This window comes from Typopeltis vanoorti, chromosome 10, assembly GCF_054136105.1.
Source record: "Typopeltis vanoorti isolate ZY-2024b chromosome 10, IOZ_Tvanoo_1.0, whole genome shotgun sequence".
NCBI lineage: Eukaryota > Metazoa > Arthropoda > Arachnida > Uropygi > Thelyphonidae > Typopeltis > Typopeltis vanoorti.
This window is the reverse complement of record NC_143558.1, coordinates 3,207,629-3,232,315: the sequence shown is the minus strand read 5'-3', so window position 1 is coordinate 3,232,315 and position 24,687 is coordinate 3,207,629. Positions and strand designations below refer to the sequence as shown.

Here is a 24,687-nt window from a genome sequence, read left to right as displayed (position 1 = left end):
CGTACACACACACACACACACACACACACACAGGTTAGGAGGAAAAACATGAGCAAGTAATTTCTTCTTTCACCTAGATATAAGTTAGTATTACAAAATGCATATTCTGGATAAATTTTAAGTGTGATTTTAATTTAGAAAAGCAACTTTTGAAAAGTGGATACTTTTTTCCTACGAGAACAGTGTACTAAACTATTAATGTAAACTGTCATGAGTCCTTTATGTACAGGCAATAATTAGTCTCAACTTGTAATCATGACAATGCCATATATTAATTTTATTTTAGCTAGCTCTTCTCAAATACAGATAAGCAATACTATGTGTTAATATGTGCAACAGAGATCAAAGAATTAGTCAAAAGTTGCTTTTAAAAGGCTCTTTTAATTCACTGTTTTTACAGGAGTGCAAAACTTAAAAGGTATTCCAAAAAAATTTGCCTTCACTAAAATAAAATAACATTATGTAAAAACAAACGTCTATTGTCCCGTACCACTATAACAGGTAACTTATTCTCGAAATATACAAAATCAAAATGAGCAAAATCAATAACAAGTATACTGTACTCATATGCATAACTTTTTATTATTTTTTTTTTGCCAGCACGGATTAATCTATTTTTCCCCCCCTCATACTTTTCTTTATGAGTTCATAAGAGCAAGGGCATCATGGACTGAAATGCAAAAGTTTTATTGATGACGCAGGTTTGATTTATATTTATAATGTGTACCAGATGCACAATGCATAACTGTCAGTTCAGAAGCTGAATATTTAACAGCAACTAATACAATTGTGTGCTTATCAGCGAATAGCTACAAGTCCTGCTCCTATTAATTTATTAACTCTTGCTGCTATGTCTGGATTCTTCAGATGTCTGAAAAAGAGGAAAAAAAATTTTCAAGTTTAAGATACATCATAAAGAGCTAAATACGGTATCTTACAATAACAAAAACATTTTTCAGGCATAGTTCATTGCATTACCTTTCTGAAAAGAAAGGATCCAATACCAAACAGTTTACAAATTATGCAACATTCCCTTAATCAGTTCCACAGTTGGCTGTGTAAAAATATCACACTGTTTTACTTATGTTAATTTTTTATATTATTATATACTGTATGCTGAGTGAAAATTTCATTAATGATATTTAAGTTCTTTGTTATACGATAAAGTAATTTAAAATTTATTGCCTCCATAGCAATGGGAAGAACAACGGTACGTCATGTCCTTCAATTAGAAAAGGCCTAAGTTCGATCCTTGTCATGACGGGAGGAATCTTTATATTGGCTTTTTTTAATTGAAAGTGAGTTAGTTGATTTCATACGGAGGTAGCAGAGTTTTTTCTCCTGGAAACTCAGGTTTTTCATCCTGCATACAGACAAATTGGCCCTGAACACACGCAATTTTCAGACAAAAAATACTAGTAGTGGTGGTGGGCAGTGAATAGCATTGATGTAGATGATTGGTTGTAGAGGTTCAGTGTAGTGGCGGAGAGGGAGAGTTGTACAGTAGGTGTCCTCCCGATGAGTCTTCGGACTCCTTGGAGGCATCACAAATAACAATAATAATATATATATACCATATACATATGTTTGCATTTAGTAATTCAGTTGTATACTTAGAATTACCACAACTGCCATGTGATTAACCAGTAGCATAACAAAAGAAGAAAAACATATTGTCACCGGGTAACAAGACTAGCAAGGAAGGAGAGCTAGCAAGAAGAACAAAGCTACCAAGTTAAGTTCTGTGATACTGAAAAAGTTTTTATATGCATCTTTATCTACTCTCCAAGGGGGACTGTAAAGTTAATATTCAAGGACAGTATACCGTATCAAGCCTTCATATATTACTGAGAATATTATGTGCTTAATGAGAATCAAGTGGTATATGCTCCAAGGAGCAAAATGAAATCTGCAATAAAGTTCTTTTTATTGAAAGAGCATTTGGAAATGCTCAATTAAATGTACTCCTATTGTCTGAGCAATTATTCTTCATGACTGCTTCAGCAAAAATGAAGGAAAGATGTGCTTAAGAGAACTTGCTTACTAGAATATATATGCAAGTATAATAGTCAAGTGAGACCTTTTATGAGAGAGAGAGAGAGAGAGAAAGCATTTGTTTAGAATGTCTACTGTCTAGACAGCACAGTCATTTGAACTTGTATAAGAAGTTATGGATTTTTGTAGTTAAGCAGATTTAAGTAAATTAATTTAGTGTTTGTAATTTTATAGTAATAATTAGATGAAAAAAAAAAGAAAAAAGACTGGAAACTTCTGCACAAAATGTTTTTCGAGAACATATAGGCTAGCAAAAATTAGAGAACACTGACCCTGTGGTGCTATCAATATGGATCATAAGCTATCATATTATCATCAACAAATTCCTGATATGTACCTTTTGGTGTATACAGAATAATACGATAGTAATGATCTAACTTTTTTATGTAGTGCCACAGAAGATGAATATAAGATCCGGTAATATTTGTGTCTTGACAGGTATCAGATTAATTTGGAGAAAAACTGTTGATAGGAAGTTAGTAGTACCGGATCTTATATTCATCTTCTATGGCGCTTATTACTGCATCAATCCACCTGGATCTTGGTTCTATTCTGGGTCTTTTTACTGCATTCCTGAACAAAACATTTGTTTTGCTGAGCTTACCTTTCCCATTTTGTTTAAGTGACCATATCACCCGAGATTAACTCTGTTGCATATTCCTGAATGCTAAGAATGTCAAATTCCATTCTAATCTCATTTTTAAAATGAACTGTCATTGCTGGAATCCAGTTATTCACTCTCCTAATCATCATCAGAGCTTTATATCTTTCTCAGAACCATAACTTGAAACTGGTCCAAACAAGTCTTATATAATGCTAGTTTAGCGTTTTGGTTAATTTTGTCCTTATTCCATATAAATTTATTTACTGGTTCCTCACCAGCTGTGTTTATTCTGTTATCTATTTACATATTTAATTTGCTATCTATACTAAAAATTATGCCTAAATTGCCGATTTTTTTTTTTTTTTTTATACTTGTTCTACACTTAATGGACAAAACATTAGAGATAGGGGTGATGGGAAGTCGACAGTGGCATCTCCTGTGCAGAGTGAAATGTACCCAAACCGACTGCAGCTGATAAATAGGCAGAAATCGGGGCTTCCCAACAGTGTACCACAATTGACAAACATGGGCAAATATGGTGATCTTAGCAACTTTGATCACGGATGTATTATCGGCACAAAACAGATAGGTCATTTTACTGCCCAAGTGGTAAGACCCCTAGGGTTCCTGAAGGCAACTGTATCAAGGGTCTACTACAAGTCTACCATCAACAGATACACCAGCACCCAGCAAACAAGCAAGTAGTGGCCAACCACACACCACTGATGACAATGTAGACTATCGAGGCTCGTACAGACCAACTTCAGGGCAATGGCAGAGGAAATCACATCCAGTTTTAATGTTGGAGATCCAAGCACCATCAGTGAGTGAACAGTATGACGTACCCTGCATACCATAGCTACAGGAGCCAACGCCCTAATTGTGTACCACTGATGACCTCTCATCATTGGGCATTGTGCCTTACCTGGTGTCAGGACCATCAAAACTATACCTCTTCATGTATGAATCCTGTTATCAGTTGTACCAAGCTGATGGGAGTGTGCGGCTGTGGCATTGACAGCATAAGGCCATGGCTGCATTGTGCCAGGTCGGTCCTGATGATTTGGGGAGCTTTCTAATGTGACACAGTAGGTCTCCCTTAGTGTGTCAGAAAAGATCCTTAAATGCTGCAAGCTACCAGAATGTGCTGGCTGATCACCTACACACTTTCATGGCCTTCTCTCATCCTGCAGCCAATGGTCTGTTTCAGCAGGACAATGCGCAAACCCACTCAGGCATGGCTCGAGGAGCACTTAACTGAGTTTGGGACCATCCAGTGGCCTCAAGGTCCCCAGATTTAAATCCGATTGAATCTCTCTGGGATGCCATAGGGTGAGGCATCAGATCCATGTACCTGGGACCAACGTCTAAGGCATAGTTGTGGACAATGCTGCAAAAGGCATGGCTGGAATTATCTCCAGCAACTTTCTGGCATTTGGTGGAGTCAATGTCTCGAAAAGTACAGGCTGCTATTTGCACTGGAAGAGGAATGACATGCTATTAGATAGTTATCTCTAATGTTTTGTCCATTGAGTGTATATGTTCTCCATTCAGGAGGCAGTTGGTGTTCTCAATGTTTCCGCTTAATCTTCATAATCTGTCTTTTTATGGCTGATTTATTACAGCAGTTATTCAATTTAGTCAGAGAATCCTGCAGACTTGTACTGGATTTATTTAGGAGTATAACATCATCTGCATAAAGAAAAGGGCTGAGTTTAACATCTTCAATTTTAATATATCAGGTTTAATGCCACTGCACTTCATAATGTGATCCATATAAATGATGAATGACAGTGGAGATTATGTGAACTCTTGTCTTGCTCCTGTACTTCCTTCAAAAAGGGAAATAACACTGAATGTGAGAATTAGAATTTTCCTGCAGTGTGTTCTTAATGCTGAGTTACAACTCAAATACAGATTATATATTGCTCGATATAATGTTTGTTTTATACCATATAACTGCAGCATTTTGAATAGCTTTTCTCTATTCAAAACATGTTGTATGCCTTTTCCATATCTACAAAAATTATAGATTATTGTTATATTCCCATGATTTTTCACTATCTGTGTTAAAGTGAAAATATGACTGTTCTTGACAACCTTTATTGGCTTGAATCCAGCTTGTTCTTATCCAAGTCTCCCTTCCACAAATTTTCTTAACTATTTCTCAAGTAGACTTGCATAAACCTTACCAAGAATACTCAGTAGAAAACTCCTATTTCCCACATTTTTATTTCCCTTTTTTATAAGTGGGTACTATGAGAACTCTAATCATCTGCAATTCAATTTGAGCAGGCCTTCTGAATTATGCAATGTAGCCACTGCAAAACTTTTGTACCTCCATATGTGAGCATTTCTGGCTGAATATCATTTACTCCGGCTTCCTTTCCACATTTCTGACGATTTTCTTTTAATTTTTATCCCAAGCATTGGTATGTACTCCCAACTGCATTCCTTGTTGATGCTTTCTACCACCATGCTGTCAATGCTTGTTTCATTTAGCAATCTTTCAAAGTAATTACCCAAGACATCTAGAGTATCTTTATCATCAATTGTCATGTCACCTTTATCATTTGATTACAACAGCCTATAGAATATTTTGCCACATTCCTGATATTTATATTCTATGTTCTTAACAAAGTCTTTCTGACTTCATAAGCTAATTTTACATAGTGCTTCATATATTTTTCTTTTCTGTATTCTGAGTACAAGCTGACTTACTTGAACTTTCAATATGCCATGGTTTTTTTTTTTTTTTTTTTTTTTTAAACTACCTGTAACTTCTTGAGTCATGGAGCTCTGATTTTTCTGTAGTTGCAAACAATCTCACCATATGCCTGTCTTTTCTTAGGAGTCTGCACCTGATTCACTAAGGTTTGGTTCTTGTTATCAAACTCTTTCGTTTTTTCTTGAATATTTTTGTACTTCATCTCTGAAAGTTAGTCAACTTTGATTCGTTTCAAAACATTCTTACATAATTTTCAATATGACATTCAATTTAATCCTGCTCCAAACTGAATGGTAACCATTTCTGATTTTAAATCTTCAGTATACTTGTGTCCTGAAACAGTGTGAAAATATCAATCAACAATGACATAGTCAACAAGGCTTTTCTTAATTCTAGTGTCTTCTCTCCATGTGAATTTGAACTCCTCTTTGTGTTGGAATGTGGCACTAGTAATAACTAGTCAATCCTTATTATTAGCTTTACTCTTTTCTCTAAAAATTTCCCAAAATATTTCTACACATTTAGTAATCATTTCTTAGTCTATTATTTAGCTCTCCAACAAGAACCAGCTTTTCTTCTGAAACTAGAAAAATTATACAGTGATATTGAGATTTTCCTTTCCTTTCCTGAGAAAATGAAGTAAACGTTGGCTAAATATTATACCGCAGATGTGCACAATAGAACTTGGAAAAGTTTTGTTTTTTAAACTTTTGCAAAAAAAAGCAATTTCCTTGATATCACAACATTATCCTACTTAATGTCATCTTATAATTAACACTTTTCCCAAAAATAGAGCAGTAAATGCTTGTAATGATGTTACTTTTTTTTTTTTCAATAAGATATTTCTTCCACATTCTACAGTATCTGGAGTCAGGTAGATATTGTGTGCTATCAATTACAATCCAAATGCAGATAACACATGAAAGAACAGAAAGTTAAAATCATTGATGGCAAGATGGTAGTAGTGTCATAGTAGGAGAATTAAGTAGTGGAGAGGGTGTGATGCATTTAGCAAAGTAGAGTGCCCTCCTGCAATGAGTCCTTGGACTCCCTGGATGTGTCACGTAATAATAATAAGTACAGACAACCCACTTCTTACACAAATGGCAGCCATGTTTTCTCTTGCACAGGAGGTTGGATGCAATTTTTGATTTGTATATATTTTTTTTTATGTAGCTTCCACCCATGAAAATGTTACTGTAAACCTAAAGTACATTAATATTTGTGGTTTAAGCCAAATGAGAGTACAAGTTGGTTGGCTAAGTCCCAAATTGCCATCCCATCCTTGTTTGTTCAGTAGTAGTCAGTGGAAACCTACTAATGGGGAATGCCACATGAAAGTGGGAATTGGACATTAAGTCAGAAGCCCCAGGCAGTTTTCTTCATTCCTTAAGGATGATGTGGAGGAGTCTTCCTATTTGTTTGGCTTTGAACCTTAGGCAACCCCTTAACAGCAGAAAGCAGAGTAGGAAATGAATCTAACCAGGCACTTTGGAATATTTCGGGAAAATTTGGAGAAAAGAGCAAAAAAATTCTTCGTGCTGGTTTAGGATACAAGCCCTAAGGATTTGAAATTGGAAGTGGCCACCATAAAATTGAGAAGTTTTTACAGATTAATTCAACTAAACAAACATTACTGAAAAAAAATAAAACAGTTTGGAAACAGGAACCAAACCTTGAAAAACTCTGAAGAAAACTGAGTGATTCAGCTAGGGATGTATGTGGTGAAGTTGTCTGCAAGGATCGAAAACTAAGATCACCATGGTGGACACAAGATGTTAAAGCAGTAGTTCTGGACAAGAAGAAAGCATAACGAAAGTTCCTATTAAATAAGTCAGCAGAGGCACTAAAAGAATACAGAGAAAAATGTAAGAGAGCTAAGTGTCAACGAAGACTTTAGTAAGAATATAGAAAATATCAGGAAGGTAGTAAAATTGTTGGAGGCTATTGAAAACGCTTAGAAATGGAGGAAAGAATGTCAAAAAAAGAATCAAAAATGATAAAGGTAACATGAAAACTGAAGATAAGGATATCCTGGAGTAATTACTCTGAATGTTAAATAAGAAAACAAGCAGTGACAGAACCATGCTAGAACATTTTCCAAAGGAATTCAAACAGAGATCCATATCAATACTTGAAAAAGAAAAAGCCATCAAAAACTTGAAATATGGAAAGGCAGCTGGAGTAGATATTTGACCCAAAATACTCAAATATGGAAGAGTACTAGCCACTGTAGTGGCTAGTAACTCTCCTTTTTAATTCTCCTCCCTTTAACTATTACTGACAAAGTGGAGTAAAGATAGATCTGAACTGGGAACACCCAGACTAAGAACAGATGCTCAAGATGCATGAGCATCTTAAGCACTAAGATGGCCATGTAGAAGAAATGGCCACCCGGTTTCCCAAATGCAGTGCTCAATCTGTCACCCAACATACTTAACACCAGGGCAACAACAGAAGAGCAGCAGACCAAAGAAGAACTTACCTTAGATGTAGATGGTTTCCAACAAAATTGCCTGCAAAAAAAGCATAAGAAAAATGAATAAAAACACGCAAATGCCCACAAATGCAAAGACTGCCAAAAGGGGAAGAATACATCCAGTCACATTGCAAGACAAGGCACAGTGAGCCATACTAGCCTCAGCTCTAAAAGTATGTAAAATAAGAGTTAAACAGGGCTAAAAACACTAAAGGCAGCATCCAATTCAGCAACAGAGTCACTTAATATGGCACAACTACCAAGATCATGAAAAAAAAGCAAAAAAAACAATGAAGGTGGTGCTGAGTGATATCAGTAACAATCTAAGATGTCACAGTTGATCTCCAGAATCACAGCTATAGCCCATCAAAGTAAGAAACATGCTAAGAGTAGACAAATGACCAATGCTGCTTGAAATCAGAAAAGATCAGTGGAAGATCTTTGACCTCATTATCAACTGCGGCCTGGTCATCAAGCCAGAATCTCTACACCAAAGGACATCCAATGGTCAATGCCACAACTGCCAAAAATTTGGCCACTCGCATTGCTTCTGTAAGGCTGAGCTTTGTTGTGTCAAGTGCTGGGAAAATCATGCAACAACTTCATGAGTGAAACTGAGAGTGAATTTGAGAACAGTATACTAGCAAAATGTACCAACTGCACTGGACCACACCCTACCAACTACAAAGGATTAAGGGAATACCTGACCTCCAAGAAACTGAGAAAACTAACTCAGGCCCAGCCTGACAACAAGACAGAGGAAAAAACCTACTGCATCCAACCACGAAAAACCCAAAGACATACCAAAATTTACACAGTCACATGCCTTATAAGCGGAAGTGGTGGCATCTCAAAAAATAACAAAACAGAAACCTCAGAAATTCAAAGGGCCTGATAAAATTACCAAAATTGCAGCCATTCTGGCAGATATGCTTTTTGGACATTACCAATCCAAGTCAAGAAACTACAAACTTATTTGTGACACAAATGCAAGCAATTCTTGCACTAATCAATGATGGTTGACCAATGTAGAAGACCTATTTCATTGAGATCATTTTTTGAAATGTCGGCCTAGAAAACATTTGCCCACACTAACGACCTTACACAAATTGTTCACACGCCAACCAGAATTCTAGATAACCCCAACCACTCCCCCAAACACCCTAGATCTCTTTCCCACCAGTGATCCTTCAAAATACACAGCCATAGCGAATGTAGTGGGGCCCCTTAGGCAATGCTGACCACAATCTAGTGCTTGTCTCCTCCCCCATGCAACAACGCTCACACAACCATTTCTACATAAGATACGAGGGTGGCTTCATAAGTTTCCCACCTGACTAGCTTTTAGAGGTGAGAGAAAGAAAACAATTGTCACTTTTTAACATAATCTCCCTTTACTTCAGCACACTTTTTACATCTTTGAATTAGCATTTCTATGCATTTGAAAAAATAGTCTGTACTTTTGTCTGCAAAATAGATAACATTGCATCTTTCACCTCGTTGTCATTTGCAAATTTTCTTCCTTGAAGGTCTTTCTTCAGTTTCGAGAAGAGGTGATTACTGGATGCTAGATCTGGCCTATAGGATGGGTATTCAATCTCCTGGAATCCACAGTGCTGCACTGTAGCTTTCACAACAATAGTCGTATGGACTAGAGCACCGTTGTGAAGCAGGCGAACACCATGACTCAGCATTCCTCATCTCTTCTCCTTTATAGCGCCGTGCATAATATTCAGCATTCACGTTGGTATTCCTTTTCTTGAAATCAATCAAGAGAATTCTCAGCAATCCCAAAAGATTTTTGCCATGATCCTCTCGGTGGACTGAGTGACATTGGCTTTTCTCAATGGTGCTTCGTCTGGTTTGCACCACTCCATGGATTCCCTATTGAAAGAGGATCGTAAGAAAGAACCATAGTTTCATCCCCAGTGATAAAGCTCTAAAAACTTGTGAGAACAGGTAACACGATGCTACTTCTGAAATGAAAAGAGAAGTTGGGGCACCCACCTTGCACTGACCTTTGTTATGTGAATGATCAGAAAGATGGCTGTAATAGAAAGGCCCACCTTGCTGAGATTTCTTTGAGCAGTTCCTCTTCAACAAGAGAGGTATTTTCCTCAGTCATCACTTCCACAGGCCAATTCCATAAACACCATACAATCAATGTTGGATAGCACTTAGAGAAAGCCCTTCTTTGGTGAAAAACTATCATAATGCAGTACTCAATTTTTAACATTAGAGCCACTTAGCGTGTGTGTGTTAGCGAAACGAATACCTCCATCTGAATGACTGAGGTAGAGAGTTGAAACTCGTACACATAAGCTCCCATAGATCGTGCTGTCATGCATGCTGTTTTAAAACTGGTGCGAATTTTGTATGTCAGGCCAGAAACTTTTGCAACCTACCTCGTACTTTGGCATTCTAACAGCTTCAAGTGGGACAACCTCCATGACTTCTATGCCTCATGCCCATGGTTGTACTTTGTTTCTGACCTTCCAACCCAAACATATGCATTGAACATATCATGGAAACATACATAACCCACACTACTATAAACTGCAAGTCCCTAACCTAGTTATACAAATAAAAAATCAAGCATACCACAACTGGCTTATATGAAGAACTCCATCCTCCTTTAGTGCTTATATTCAAGCTCAAAATAGCTGAAGAAAACTATCAATGTTTCCAAAACAGTTTGAAAGAGCAAAAAGGAAGAAACTTGCAGCCTGTCCAAATGGCAGCTGCACTTTTTGGTCTCTTACCAAAGCAATTGGTGGTAAAACACCATTTCCATTCCTATCATATCTAGATACCTACTGCATTAGCACCCACAGAAAAGGCCAATCTCCTGACTTCACACTTTGTCTTCAATGCACGAATAACTGACTATGGTAAATGTCCCTCAAAAATTCCAGATGCCCAATACAAAATGCCCTCTATGTCCTTTCACTAAAAAGAGATTGCAGTTTTAGTGCATTTGTGTCTTGAAGACATATTTGTCATAGTCCTGCAGATTAATGGGTTAGAGTGAACAGCTGCATCCACAAAAATGTTTGCAGCCATTTTGCATAAGAAGGTTGCGATATCTGGAATTTGGTAGATCAGCAATAACAAGACAAAGACAGTGAAAAATTATGAATGGAGAACCTATATTGAAACAAGTAAAACATTTCAGCTACTTAGGCACGATTTTTAGTGAAAATGGTAAATTAAATATGAAAATAGACACCAATTTGTCTGTCAACTGAATAAATTTATATGGAATAAAATAAAAATTAGTCAAAACACTAAATTAGCTGTATACAAGACAGTGTTCAAACCAATTTTAACTTATGAATCTGAGAGCTGGGTTAGAATAAAACACTTGACCAAAAACTAGAGACCACAGATATGAGAGTCCTGAGAAAGATAAGAGGCATGAACAAATGGCATCAGTGACAATATCATATTAAAAACGAGGATATTAGGAAAAACTTAACATTGTTAGCATCCAGGAATGTTTTAGCAGAGCTAATCTCAGGGCCCCTAAACAGAATGGGAGAGGAAAGATTAGCAAAACAAGTGTTCTCTGCCAGGTTGGCAGGAAAAAGACACAGAAGAAGACCAATATATAGGTGGATTGATACAGTAGAAAGTACCTTAGAAGATAGAAATATAAAATCTGATAATGTTGAAGTACTGACAAGATTTGGAGGAAAATTGTAGATCGAAAGTTAGTACTACATGGAAAACTTACATCGTTACTATCATATCCTGTACACCCCTTGAGGGTATCAGGAATTCGATGATGAGATATTGGCTTCTTCTTGGTGAAGCTGGGCAATCCTCATGACCCAATGAGCGTTGAACACCATGCATCCACACGGCATCCAACGATTTGTATGATTTATATATATGTTTTTTTAATGTTCAAGTCTATTGTATGTCCCCAGTTTTGCAATCCGTATCAGTATAGTTCTGATCATCGTTTTGTACAGGAGTAGCTTGATTTCCATGCCAAGCTGACTACATCAGTTTAGTAATGGTACAGTTGTCCTATTGTTTTTTTTTGAGCAGACAATGTACATGAGATGCAAAGCGGAATCCTTTGTCTAACAGTATCCCTAAGTATTTAGTGACTGGCTGCCATGGAATGAGGGAGTATCAAACATAATTACCTTGTCTTTGGGGTGTGCCCATTTTCTTGCGAAGAGGACAGCAACACTCTTGTCTACATTGATGTTGATGCACCGTCTCCTGAACCACTGCTCCAATTCTAAGATAGTAGTCTACAGCTATTTTGTTACCATTCTCAGCCTTAGGGATTGGGCCAGTATTGTGGTGTCATCTGCATATAGAGCCACTGTTGTGTTGGCCATATAGATAGCAAAGAGTAAAGGGAACAATAGGGAGTGCTGGGGAACTCCTGCATTTGAATTATCTAATTCCCTGTAATTTCACAAGAATCTTCCGATCCTCAAGATAAGACTGATAAGGCTGGTCTGGCCTAATGGAGGATTGACAATGATTAGTTTATAAAGTAGCCTGTATGCCAGACCATGTTGAATGCCTTTGCAATGTCAAGAAAGATGGCACTGGTCTACTGTTTCCAATTGTATCCCACAATGATGAGTTCCATGACTCTCATATTTGTTGTACAATGGAGTGATTCTTGTGGAAGCCAAACTATTTCCTTGCAATCTTGTCAGTATTACTCTTTCAGCAATCTTTTTCAGGAGAGCAGGCTGATTGAATGGTAGTTCTGTGGGAACTGCTTTGCATTTCCCTGGTTTTGGGATTAAGATTATTTCATCTTCTTTCCAGCATGACAGAAAGTAATGAAATCTTATCATTGCATTAATGGTTGCTACAAGGTGCTTAATGGCTTTGTGGAATAGTTGTTTGATGACCTGTTGGAAATCCCATCTAGGCCAGTGCTTTCCTGTTCTTTAGTTTCTTGTATTTCAGTGGGTGACGTTGGTTGGGTGTCATTTGGATATTTGTATGCTTCAGCATGAGATGTATGCTGGCATGAACTTTTCTGATAAATCTGTCTGCATGCATATAGTTGGGGCTGCACTATTTTTCTAAATTGTCAGTGAAAGCTTCTGCCTTCCTGGCATCATGATAGACCAAACCTATTTCACCATGGATTAGTGTGAGGAATTTGCAGTCTAAGGGCCCTTTGTCATTTTCCACAGTGAATGATCCTCAGCATTTAGGACCAGCAATTTTGTTTCCCACTGTTGGATCTGATGAAGGTTTATCCATCTTCAGAGGCCAGCATCCTGGGACACTGGTGCAGGGGCTCTGTTGTTCTCATGGGTGAGATTCTTGATTTCTTCGAAGGCAATTGGTGTTGAGCATGGTACTGTAGAGGTAGCAGCTTGGAGTGCTGTTATCTCTTTTTCCAGGTTGTTTGTTGAAGTATTAATCATCTCTTTAGATTTGATAGTTGGGACTGGGCCTATGAACTAGAGGAGTGTGTTAGGTAGCTTACCCCAGTTGATTACTGATAGCTTGTCAGGAGTATTTTTCCATTTTAAGCCTATGTGAAGTAAGATGGACTGTGGTCGCAATTGAGGTTGTCCACCGCATTGAGCTTGTATTGGTGCACAATGTTTCGAGATATGGCAAAGTCTAAAATGTTGGGATGTCCTGTCGTGCTATAGTGTGTGGGTTATAGAGGTCCCACAAATGTGATATTCCTTGTGGTGGTGAAATGAAACCATTGAATATTTTACCATTCTAATTGGTGGTCCTGCTACTAGCACTGCTCTGTTCATGTCTAGTATCTCTGCTAACTCAGTTTCAAGTAGCTGTTTGCTGGTAGACTTGTATGCAGAATAGATTTCCAAGCTAACTGCACTACCGTCCCCTGGCATTGGGCCTGTCGTCATGATATTAAACATAGTTTCTGAGCCTCAGATTGTTGGCCTGGCAGAGATGAGTTTTGTTTACAAGGATTAGGTTGGCATCGTGAATCTTGAAGCTTATGCTTTTTTACATTGAGCCCATAATGACAGGTTGGTTAATCAGTCTATAGTACATGTGTAAAGAGAAAAAACTTGTTTACATTTGATTTAAAAGCCTGTATATTGTATTCCTTGGGAAACAAATAAGGAGTAAGACTTTCACAATACAGCAGTAGCAGAGATGGAGGAGGAGGAAAAGAAACTTGTTCTGTGGGTTTCAGAAGGGTGCAGGGTGGCAGCTGCATGTGTTCCAACTGACTTGAGTGGGGAAATACTGATGCCATTTCATATGAACATTTCCCATAGAAATATGTATAGAATATACATATTGCAAAAACCAAACACTCATGGAAAATTGGGTGGAGTGAGTTGGTAAGAGATGGGTTATTAATTAACTTAATTGCTCTCATCTGTATTGAGTCAAGCATTTCAAGGGAGCTCTTAGGACCCCATCCCAATGTGAGGTCTGCCCAACTATTGAGCAGTGTTCAATAGTTGGGCAGATTTGTATAAGGTTAACAGCTGTTCAGAGGTGAAGTAATGTCTTAAGCAAAAGAGAGCCTAATTATAACAAGCCAAAAGGCTATTTTACTGGCGACATAAGTTTAAGGGAGATGGTAAATCCCGTATTATTCTACAGCCAAGTATGAAACTCGGATCGAAATCCTAGAGTTTCATGCCAAAAAACTATCGGCGAGCCCAAGTGTAAGTAATCACTTGGGTAGTAGAGAGCCAAATTTTTTGAAAAGCTGAGGAGGCAATTGTTGTGATGTGTTTATGCTAGGAGAGGATTGATGTCAGGGTGATTCCAAGAAAAGAAATCTCATCTTGTCTAGAAATTTGAGTGTTGTCAAAGGTAATACTGTGAGAAAGTATTTGTGTGTGTGTGAGAGAGAGAGCGAAATAAGGAAGAACTGGGTTTTGCTAGCATCGAAATTGACAAAGTTATCTGAATCCACTGGAGGATGGCTTGGAGATCAGAAATGAGGGCAGTGGTGGTTGATGTTCTGTAGGTTGAGATGATTTGTGTAGAGTAAGGTTTATCAAATGAAAGGGAGTGTAATGTGCTGTCATTTGCAAAACTGTATTGGGTTGGAAGTCAACTGAAGTATATCACTGATATATATAGAAGGAAGATGGTTGGTGAGAGAAGAGAACCTTGTGGAACCCTGGCATTAATTGAATGGTGAGAGGATAATGAACCATCCACCATTGCACAGTGTGCATCCAGACAAGGCTGGCAATCTGACTGCTGAAGTCCTGGGCCAAATAAAATGATGGGAGTTTGCTTAGTAAGCCTTTGTGCCAGACATACTCAGAAGCTTTGGAGATATCAAGTAAAACTTGAGATTCACCAAACTTTTCCATGGCATTTGTCCAGAGATGGGTGATATGTGTATGAGGGTTCCATGACAATTCATCAGAAAAGCAATTTATTGAAATGACAATTTATGGAATAAACAATTTGTCGAATAACAGTTCATCACATGACAATTCGTTGCAAATGCCATTGGTCAAAAAAAAAAAAAAAAAAAAAAAAAAAAAAAAAAAAAATCACCAATAATTTTACGATGAATTCTTTCATAATTCACCGAAAAATTAATTTTCGTCAAAATTATGATTTTAAAGAGTTCAGTAAGAATACCAAACATCATCCAAGATGCATTCCAATCATTCACCACTCTCCAAGCAAAAAATCTAGTTTAATCTTTAATTTATTTGTTTGGTCTATAATTTGCTACCACAGACTTAGATCCTCCTTTATGCAAAGGAATTTTGCCATCCTTCCACTCTTGGGATTCTGCCAGAGCTGAGTCTCAAACAACTCAGTCAAAAGGCATAGCCAGTTGCACATTCTCTTAAAATGCGAGCTGATATCCCATCCAATCCCACAACTGTATTTGCATTCAGAATCTATATCCTAAGTACCTCCAGTTCATCAACCTCTATTCACACATCGGCCCCTGTAACCCGACATAATATCTTCACTCGAATGATATAACCTTGCAAAATGATCACACACACATAGCCATCTACTTCTGTTATCTTTCTACCATCTGCACTCATGAAAGTTATTCTTCCATAATCATTCTTCTTCCTACTTGTCACATGACGAAAATACTCTTTGGGATTTCCTTTTACTCATTTGTCTAATTTTGCCTTCTTCACCATGCTGGTCATCTTTCTTGCCTGATCATTGTACTGTTCATGAGTTCATTACTGGTCATCTTTCTCCTTATACACAACAATTTTTTTTTTTTTTTTTGCAGCTCATGCTTAATAATACTATTTATCCATCTAACTCCTACCTGATTTACCTTCCTGGCCTTGGGTATACAGTGTGATATTACTTCTCCCAATATCTCTCAACTATCCCTCATGCATTGTGAACATCCTTCCCATGCAGAACTTTATGCCATGGTAAAAATTCAAACTGCTTCATAAGTGTGTCAGTAATCCTTACGGTTTTCCTTTTGCTACCTCCCTAGACAAGACCAAATGATCACTTTCCCCAATAAACAGAAATTGTGATGACAGTAGCACTCAGGGTTCCCAACTACTAACTGGGTTCAAGTTTGCTTGACTTCAGTGATCAGACAAGAGCTGGTGCTTTCAAACTGATATGGCCACTCAATTACAAAGGAATTTCACTAGTAAGTTACTATTATAATAACGGAATTAACTCACGTAAATTATTCTTTATTCGTAGAATTTTCACCTGAGTATCACAGGCATCATCAGTATAGATACAAGGATAATTAAACAATAACTGTTATATTCACAAAGTGCCACCTAAGTAGCTAAGGTTAAATTTCCTAAATTTATTTTTAATTATTTAGTTATTTAATTATTAAATAATAATTATTTATTAAATTATTAAATTAATTATTAAATGATAATTATTTAATAATTAAATAACTAAATAATTAAAAATAAATTTAGGAAATTTAACCTTAGCTACTTAGGTGGTGCTTTGTGAATATAACAGTTATTGTTTAATTAGCCTTGTATCTATACTGATGATGCCTGTGATACTCAGGTGAAAATTCTCGAATAAAGAATAATTTATGTGAGTTAATTCCGTTATTATAATAGTTAGTAATATGTCTACTCACGGTATTTCCTTACTGAAATTCACTAGTAAGTGTTGCAGGTATATGATTCATGTAAGTACACTTGAAAAAAGGCTGAGAAAAATTGTAGAAGAGAAACTCGGAGAGGAACAAAATTGGCATATAATTGAGAAATCAAGGGAACATTACAAAGATCTATACTTAAGTTTTATAGATCTGGAAAAGGCATATGACAATGTGTCCAGAGAAAAGCTTTTCAAATTATTAATTAAACAATTAAATGGAGTAAATGGGACAGTATACAAAGCAAGCAATACATAGTCTATATTTAAGTTGTAAGTTAGCAGTTAGAATTGAAGGCAATACAGTAAGATGGTTTGATGTAAAATCAAGGGGTAAGACAAGGATCCACTCTTATCCATCATCTATATGGATTGCATTATGAAAGAAAATGTCATTAAACCTGATATTAAAGTCAAGTTTCATACAAAGAGTTAAGTTTGATAGAATCAGCTTAGCTCTTTGCTTTATGCAGATGATGTTATACTCCTAAACACATTCAAGTGCATGTCTCTAGGATACTCTAAATTGCATAACAGCTGTAACAAATTTGGCATGAAAATCAGCAATAAAAAAACCAAACCTATGAAAATAGGCAGGAATATAGAAAACTTCAGCTGTATTCTCAATGGAGAGTTTATAGAACAGGAGTAAAATATTTCAGCTATTTAGGCACAGTTCTTAGTGAAGATGGCAAGTTAAATCTTAAAATAGATAACAGTATAAGCAAAGCTGGTACAGTCGGTAGGCTAGCTGAATGAAGTTATATGGAATAAGAGAGAAATTAGCCAAAATACTAAGTTAGCCATATACAAGACAGTGTTCAAATGAGTTTTGAGTTATGGATCTGAGAGTTGGATTAGAAATAAAGCACTTGATCAAATACCAGAGATCACGGATATGAGGGTTATGAGGAAAAATTAGGGGAGTGAATCGATGGCATCAAAGACAGAATCATATTAAAAATAAGGCTATTAGGAAGGAACTTGACATTGTTAACATTCAAAATAATTAAAATTTAGAATTTTTTTTTTAATCAGGTGTTACACCTTTTCGCTACTTTATATGGGAAATATACCTTTTGTGCATTACTGCAACCTTGATATCTTTTTTGAGTCTGGGTAGTGGCCCTTCACCATAACGTATAGCATTGTACACATCCAAAAGGATGTGCTTTGCATTATGGGATACTAAGGCAATCAATGTGAAGTCACTAGCCTCTATATACAAGAAGCCTAGTTGTGAAGATACTGCACATGCAAACTGATAAAGGATCAAGCAGAACATAATTTCTCAGCATCTTTATTTTAATCCCAAACTTCAAGGTCTACAACAATGATCTCTCCACCATTCTTCAAAGGGATAATGACAACTTAGTCATTATCCCTTTTACCAAATAACTTAGTTGTTTAGTAATTAGAAAACACAACATTTTTTACAAGGAGTGTAACAAATTCCTAATATGTACCCTTAGAGGGGAATGTATAAGATTATAACAGTGCTAAATGAACAGTTAAAATCATTACTAACTTCATTTTGACAATTTTCACTCATATTAATCTGTTAGGACACCAATATCAGACCTAATATTTTGTCTTCAGGATCTTTTCCCTGCCATCCTGACAAAAAACACTTGTTTTCTAACCTTTCTTCTCCCACTGTTTAAGTGACCATACCACCCAAGATCAACTCTGTTCACACATTCCTGAAGCTACCAATGTAAAAGTAACCTGTTAAGTGACCCCATATGAAAAAGAGAGAAAAGAAATACTTCTAAGCCCTTTTATTTGTTTCTGTTTCTATTTCTTTAAGAAGATTATCATAAAGTTACGATAATATGGATGTTTCATTTATTTACTGTAATGTATTTCTATAAAAAATGTTTCAGGAAAAAACAAAAGCTTACTCTTTCACAGCTTGTGGATCATTCTGCATCTGTTCAAGGATTAACCTCATTGCAGGATCAGCAAGAATGTTCTGAACTTCAGGATCTTCCATGGCACGTCTTCTGACTTCTTCAGGATTGGAAGAGGAGGCCAACATACAACGCCGATAATAATCCAAGGCTTCCTAGAAACACAAAACATATTATATTAGTATAGTAAATTGTTACATAAAAAGATGAGTCTTGTTGTTTACAGGGGTCTACAATGCCTAACTTATTAAAAATTTCGCAAACAATATGACCCAAAAATTAATTCTTGATGTTGTAGGATAATGAAATGTCACCTTGTTGTACATTATGTTTTTAAGTATATTTTGGTAAGTTGGAATAGTATACACACATGATCAGTTGCTTTTCTGATATTAACTTAATTAACCACAGGTTTCCATGCAGAGATTAAAGCAGTACTGGTTTCTATCCATATACAGGATGATTTTATAAATAAAATATGATTATTATCATTGTTACTTTTTCAATGTTCCACCAGGAGACATAAATGTAACTAGATTGATAATGGCATAATTTCTATCATATAATAATCATAACATATATGCCATAGTATCTGAGCAAAAAACTGGACCACTCAGAAAAATGGAAAATCCCAAACTAATTAACTCCATGCAGGTATTTAAAAAAGCAGGCAAGCTATACATCAATTATTTCTCTGTTCTGATTAAAAAGCAATGCACATAAGATTTTTTTCTGTTGTTCCACTCCTTGAACAAGTTCACTTGTGTTGACCCTGAACTACTACTGCTATCACTTTTCCTTTGTAGTTTTAATTTTTTTAAATTTTCTATTACACACACACACACACAGCACAGCAAAACAATACCAACACTTGTAATAGTATCAGTTGCATATTAATTAACTCCAACTAATCAAAATAATCTTTTATTTTATTGATGACGTAAATAAAAAATGTACGTCATCAAAATAACCACAGAAATTTGTTCGGTATCAATCAGTTTATTAATCAATACCACCTATCACTACATTAAATGCAAATGAAAATTTACAAATCAGTGATAGTTACTTTGTACTAACATGAGCCTAAACAATCATAAAAAGAGGTGACTAATATAATAAATCATTCTTCACATTAACTGAACCTATAGAAATTTAACTTATGTGGTATATGTAGCTTATTAACTGTTATTTGTAACATGTAATTGTGAGTAGTTTTGAACTGAAGATCAATCAAGCTAATAATGACAAATTTTTGTAATATCCTGAATGCAAAATTTCATTAAGTTACATCTAGCTAGAGTGGAGTATTATATCTGATCTTCAAAACATCGAGTCTTCAATTAAATAACCTTTAATATCAGAATGCCATGATAATTGAAGGACTGCATAAATGGTAGATCGATGCACTGTTGTTTTGAATAATATGCCAGTAATTCTGACAATTTTAGCTAAAATAGTCAAAATAAAATCGAAATTGAGATGAGCTGCACTTTTACTAAGGTTCTCAAATATCCTATGTCAATAAAACCAGCATGTAAAATTAAGTGTTGGTCAAACTCATTTCTTAGCTTAATGACTCCAGTAGGTCATCTATCAGCGATCACTGGAGATAGATGAATACAATAATATGCACAAAAATAGTGCAAGCAATAGACTTTAAACCTAAAGTGCTAAGAGAGGAGTGTTCACTGTAGGTGTTTGTAGTCTGGGTGAGAGGTCAAGGAATTACAATTTCTTGAATATTGGGGAGTTTTAGTCTCATATAGCCATATTCACTGAAGTTGGTTTTTAAGATTTACTACCAGTTCCAAAAAAGTAATTTGTACTTACTGCAGCAAAGCACAGCAATTTTTTTTATCCCATTTGATTCGTGCAGTGTCCAAAGCATGGTCTGCTAGACATGATTGATAATATGGGTATGGATGTAAGGCATAAGAAATGTCTGCTATCACAATTAAAGCCAGTCAGCAATGTTCCCACTAATTTTTTGTTGTGAATGTGTGCAGAAATTTACGTGTGTGCAAAATTTGCCTTCTTTTGAAAAGTATGTGCGCACCCATACAAGTCACCATACTGATCATTTAAGCAAAAAAGTTAAAAGATTTTAGTTCACTCTTTACCTTCTGGTGTCAATGGGACGTCAGCCAGGTCACCCCAACTCCCCCACCATGTTCCCACACATAGCAATAGCCTCCCCAGTAAACAGTCGGAAATCACGATTCACAAGCCTTTGGCAGGACTCAATCCAGGGACTTCGCGCATGCGACGCAACACAATACTGACTGTGCTAGATAGGATTCTAAGTGTGTGTATTATTACCATCACCAAGTAAGTTGTGTGACATCAATCACAGAGCTAACATAAATATTTTATATGTATTTAATATTAATCTGATTTTATAGGTTATGTTTAGGTGGAACTTCTTTAATCAGTTTTAATTTCATCTTGAAAATCTAGTGTGCGCATATTTTTTGCTTTGTGCGCTAGTTGTAAAACATGTGTGCACATCTTAGAGGGAACATTGCCAGTCAGGTCTGCCTTTTGAGACTATACAAAGAAACATGCCTGAAATTTCTTAGGCACATTTATGAAAATTTCTTTCACTGAATATAATGAGACCAGTCAAATTTTTCTACAACTAGTACAGTTAATTGTTTTGCAATACTATGAAGTTATTATATCTCATAGCTAGTATTCTTACTAGAGCTGTAAGACAGGAAAAAAACTATAAGCTTACTTTTCCAGCCAGTAAATTAAACTACAGTAATCTACTGCTTATCCATTCTTCAAAATGATGATCCCTCAATTAATCCACTTCTAGTACAGCACCAATCAACTATCAGAATTCACAGCTCTAATACTGACGGGGTGAATAAATGGTCGATTACTGTATAAAGAAGGTCAATGAATTCAATGAATTTACAACAAGCAGTACTGCACTGAGAGTGTTAACTCTAGGCAGTGCCATTTGATGTACGCTGAGTTAACAGTTCCACTTGGTTTATATTACTTATAACATTACATAAGTGTAGAAATCCTGGAAGTCATTCCAGTTGAAACTGGAATTTTCAATGCCATAGAATAAGATGTGGAAACTGGCTGGGAGAGGGTTGATATGTAGAGGAAGAACATGGATAAATTTATGGATGGAGTTACCATGAGAAGAGCAACATTCTGTAGTGTATTTGGAGGGAGAGTTGCTTAAGAAAACATTCAGGCTGTTTTAAGAATGTTGACTATCTGATATTCAAGTTAGCAAGAGAACAGTGCATGTTAGATAATTATTGACAGTAAGTAATTTGGTTTCCCTTCCAGCTTAATCTATGAAGAGAGGGAGCAAGACTGAATTATGAACATTTAAGTCACTGATGAAGATAATCCCACAGTTTAATTCAGTAAGAAGTTAACTTTCAGCTGAGTAACCAAAGAGGTGAGCATGGTTATCTGAATTAAGAGTGAAGGAAAGGCAGCATTAATGAACAGAGTAAACTTTGGCTGAGCAGATCGCATAAATACTTTTTAACTAGCTGACTGCAGGTTCAAATTTCATTATGGGCATGGATGTTTTGTGAATATCATCATGCAGTGTGAGACCACCACTCTGGAGGCTTCAAGTGTCTTGAAAATCACTGTGTTTGGTCTCTATAATAGAGTTTTTGGCTCATCTAACCATTTACACACACCTAATACTACTACTGTGTTATAGGTTTATAACCTTTCATGGGTGGGATACACATAAGTAGTACAACAGTGTCCATATATTTATGTAATTCTTAAGCTTGATTTGTCCCACTTTTCACTGATATTAGGGCAGTACAGTAATGATGCCTGTCAATTTTGTTGAGGTTGTTTTAATAGCTGACTTAGTACAGTTCACAGTTTAGTAGCAAACTTCACTAAAACTTGTACTCATTTAGGTATGATTTTTTAATATAAATTAAAAATGCCATATTTAATTTGATATCTTAATCTGATATGATGCAGAAAATAAAATAAGGATCACTGCAAGATTCTACTCATGACACCATCCCTAATTTTTCTCAGAATTTTTATACCATGGTCTCTACTGTTTGATCACTAGTTTCTAATCCAACTCTTTAGATCTGTTAAGTTAAAATTGAATGCTGTTGTATTTATTTAATTTTTAATGGAGAACTCATCCGCAAGAGGTTGGCGTTAACTTATAGTACTGTGGATAAGCAGCTAGTTTAGTGTTTTGAATAATTTCTCCCTTGTTCCATTGTCACTAAAAATTGTGCCTTAATATCTGAAATATTTTACTTGTTCTATAGGTTCTCCACTGAGAATATAGTTGATGTTTTTATTGTTCCTGCCTATTTTCATGGTTTTGTCATTTTATTACAGAAGTTATTTAATTTAGCTTAGGAATTCTAAAGACTCTGATTTATTTAAGGTATAACATTTGCATAAACTAAAGAGCTGAGAATAACATCTCCAATTTGGGTATCAATTTTAATGCCACTTTTCTTAATCCAAACAGGTGAATAACAGTGTAGACAGTATGCTCCTGTCTTATAGTTGATTTTAGATCAATGTATTTTCCTGTATTACCTTCAATTCTAACTGCTGACTTACAACTTTAATGTATTTGCTGAATATTAGTATACTATTTCTCTAACCAACATGCCACAGGTTTGAATCCTGTCGTGAGACTACCACCCTGCTTATTGGAGGCCTGAAGTGACCTCGAAAAAGTTCGATGTTTGGTCTCTAGAACAGTTTCTGGACTATGCAAAAATATAAATAAAATATTACAAAAAATATATAAAATTGATAGGGGGGGGGGATCCTTAGCATACTCATGGTACAAAATGTGCTATAGGTTTACAATAACCTTTCATGGGTGGGATCCAACATTAAAAAAAACAAAACGTCTTGTATGAATCAGAAAGTGAAAATCTCATATGGTCCTTAAACAGAATGGGAGATAAAAGATTAGCAAAGCAAACGTTTGAAGCAAAAATGGCAAGTAAGATATCCAGAGGAAGACCGATACCACTAGACTAATCAAAATAGAAAAATATCAATGCAGCAGCAGGATTGGATGCACATTGACCTGTGTGCTATGAGAATATCCAAGAGAACTGGCAGTGCCCCTGACAAAGTTGTTTAAGCTTCTTCTCAGGCAAAGTTCCAAGTGGATATGATAGTTTCATTACATAAAGGTGGCTCCAAGACAGAAGTAGCAAATTACAATTAGTACCTCAAGAACAGGAAAAGTTGGTTAAAGGCAAAATTCAGGATTGGGTAAACAGGAATATGATACTGAATATGAAGCTGGTAGCATGGATAGGGAATGGCTGATAGATAGACACCCTAGAGTAGTATATGGTGGAGTGTAAGGTGAATGAAGATAGCTAGTAGAGTGACAAGGCTATGTGCTAAAAATTAAAATTTTATATTTTAATGATATAGGGAATAACTTAAGAGCAGGAGATACTCAGTTGTTTACTGATGACAAGTTATATAGATATCCTACAGGATAATTTAAATAAATTGGCACTGTAAGTGAATGATAATAGTTGTCAATTTAATGCTGAAAAATGCAAAGTTATGCACTTTGAGATGAAAAGATTATACACTGTGTATCGCATTATTGGTGATGAATTGTAGGAAATTGATGAGGCCATGGATTTGGACCTGATGATGGACAGAGAAATACTCAGAGGACATATTGAAAATGCTGGCAAAATAGCTCAAAGAATTATTTGGATGTTGAACAAGTAAAGATAGGGTGGTTATTATTCTTTAGTACTGTGCACAGATTTAGTCACCTTGGTTTCTTGGGATCAGGTGG

At 36.0% G+C, this 24,687-nt stretch overlaps 1 protein-coding gene across 2 annotated transcripts in view; it reads right to left on the bottom strand.

Moving 5' to 3' along the window:
- Window positions 1-361: 361 nt before the first annotated feature.
- Window positions 362-24,687, bottom strand: part of Stip1 (Stress-induced phosphoprotein 1) — a 205,291-nt gene continuing 180,965 nt past the window's right edge. For both annotated transcript variants that reach the window (XM_090398793.1, XM_090398792.1), the window contains exons 12-13: window positions 18,861-19,024; window positions 362-871 (exon numbers count right to left, since the gene is read on the bottom strand). In XM_090398793.1, the coding sequence (XP_090254919.1) occupies window positions 799-871; window positions 18,861-19,024 (237 nt within the window). In that variant the 3' untranslated portion in view covers window positions 362-798. The remainder of the gene's footprint in view (window positions 872-18,860; window positions 19,025-24,687) is intronic.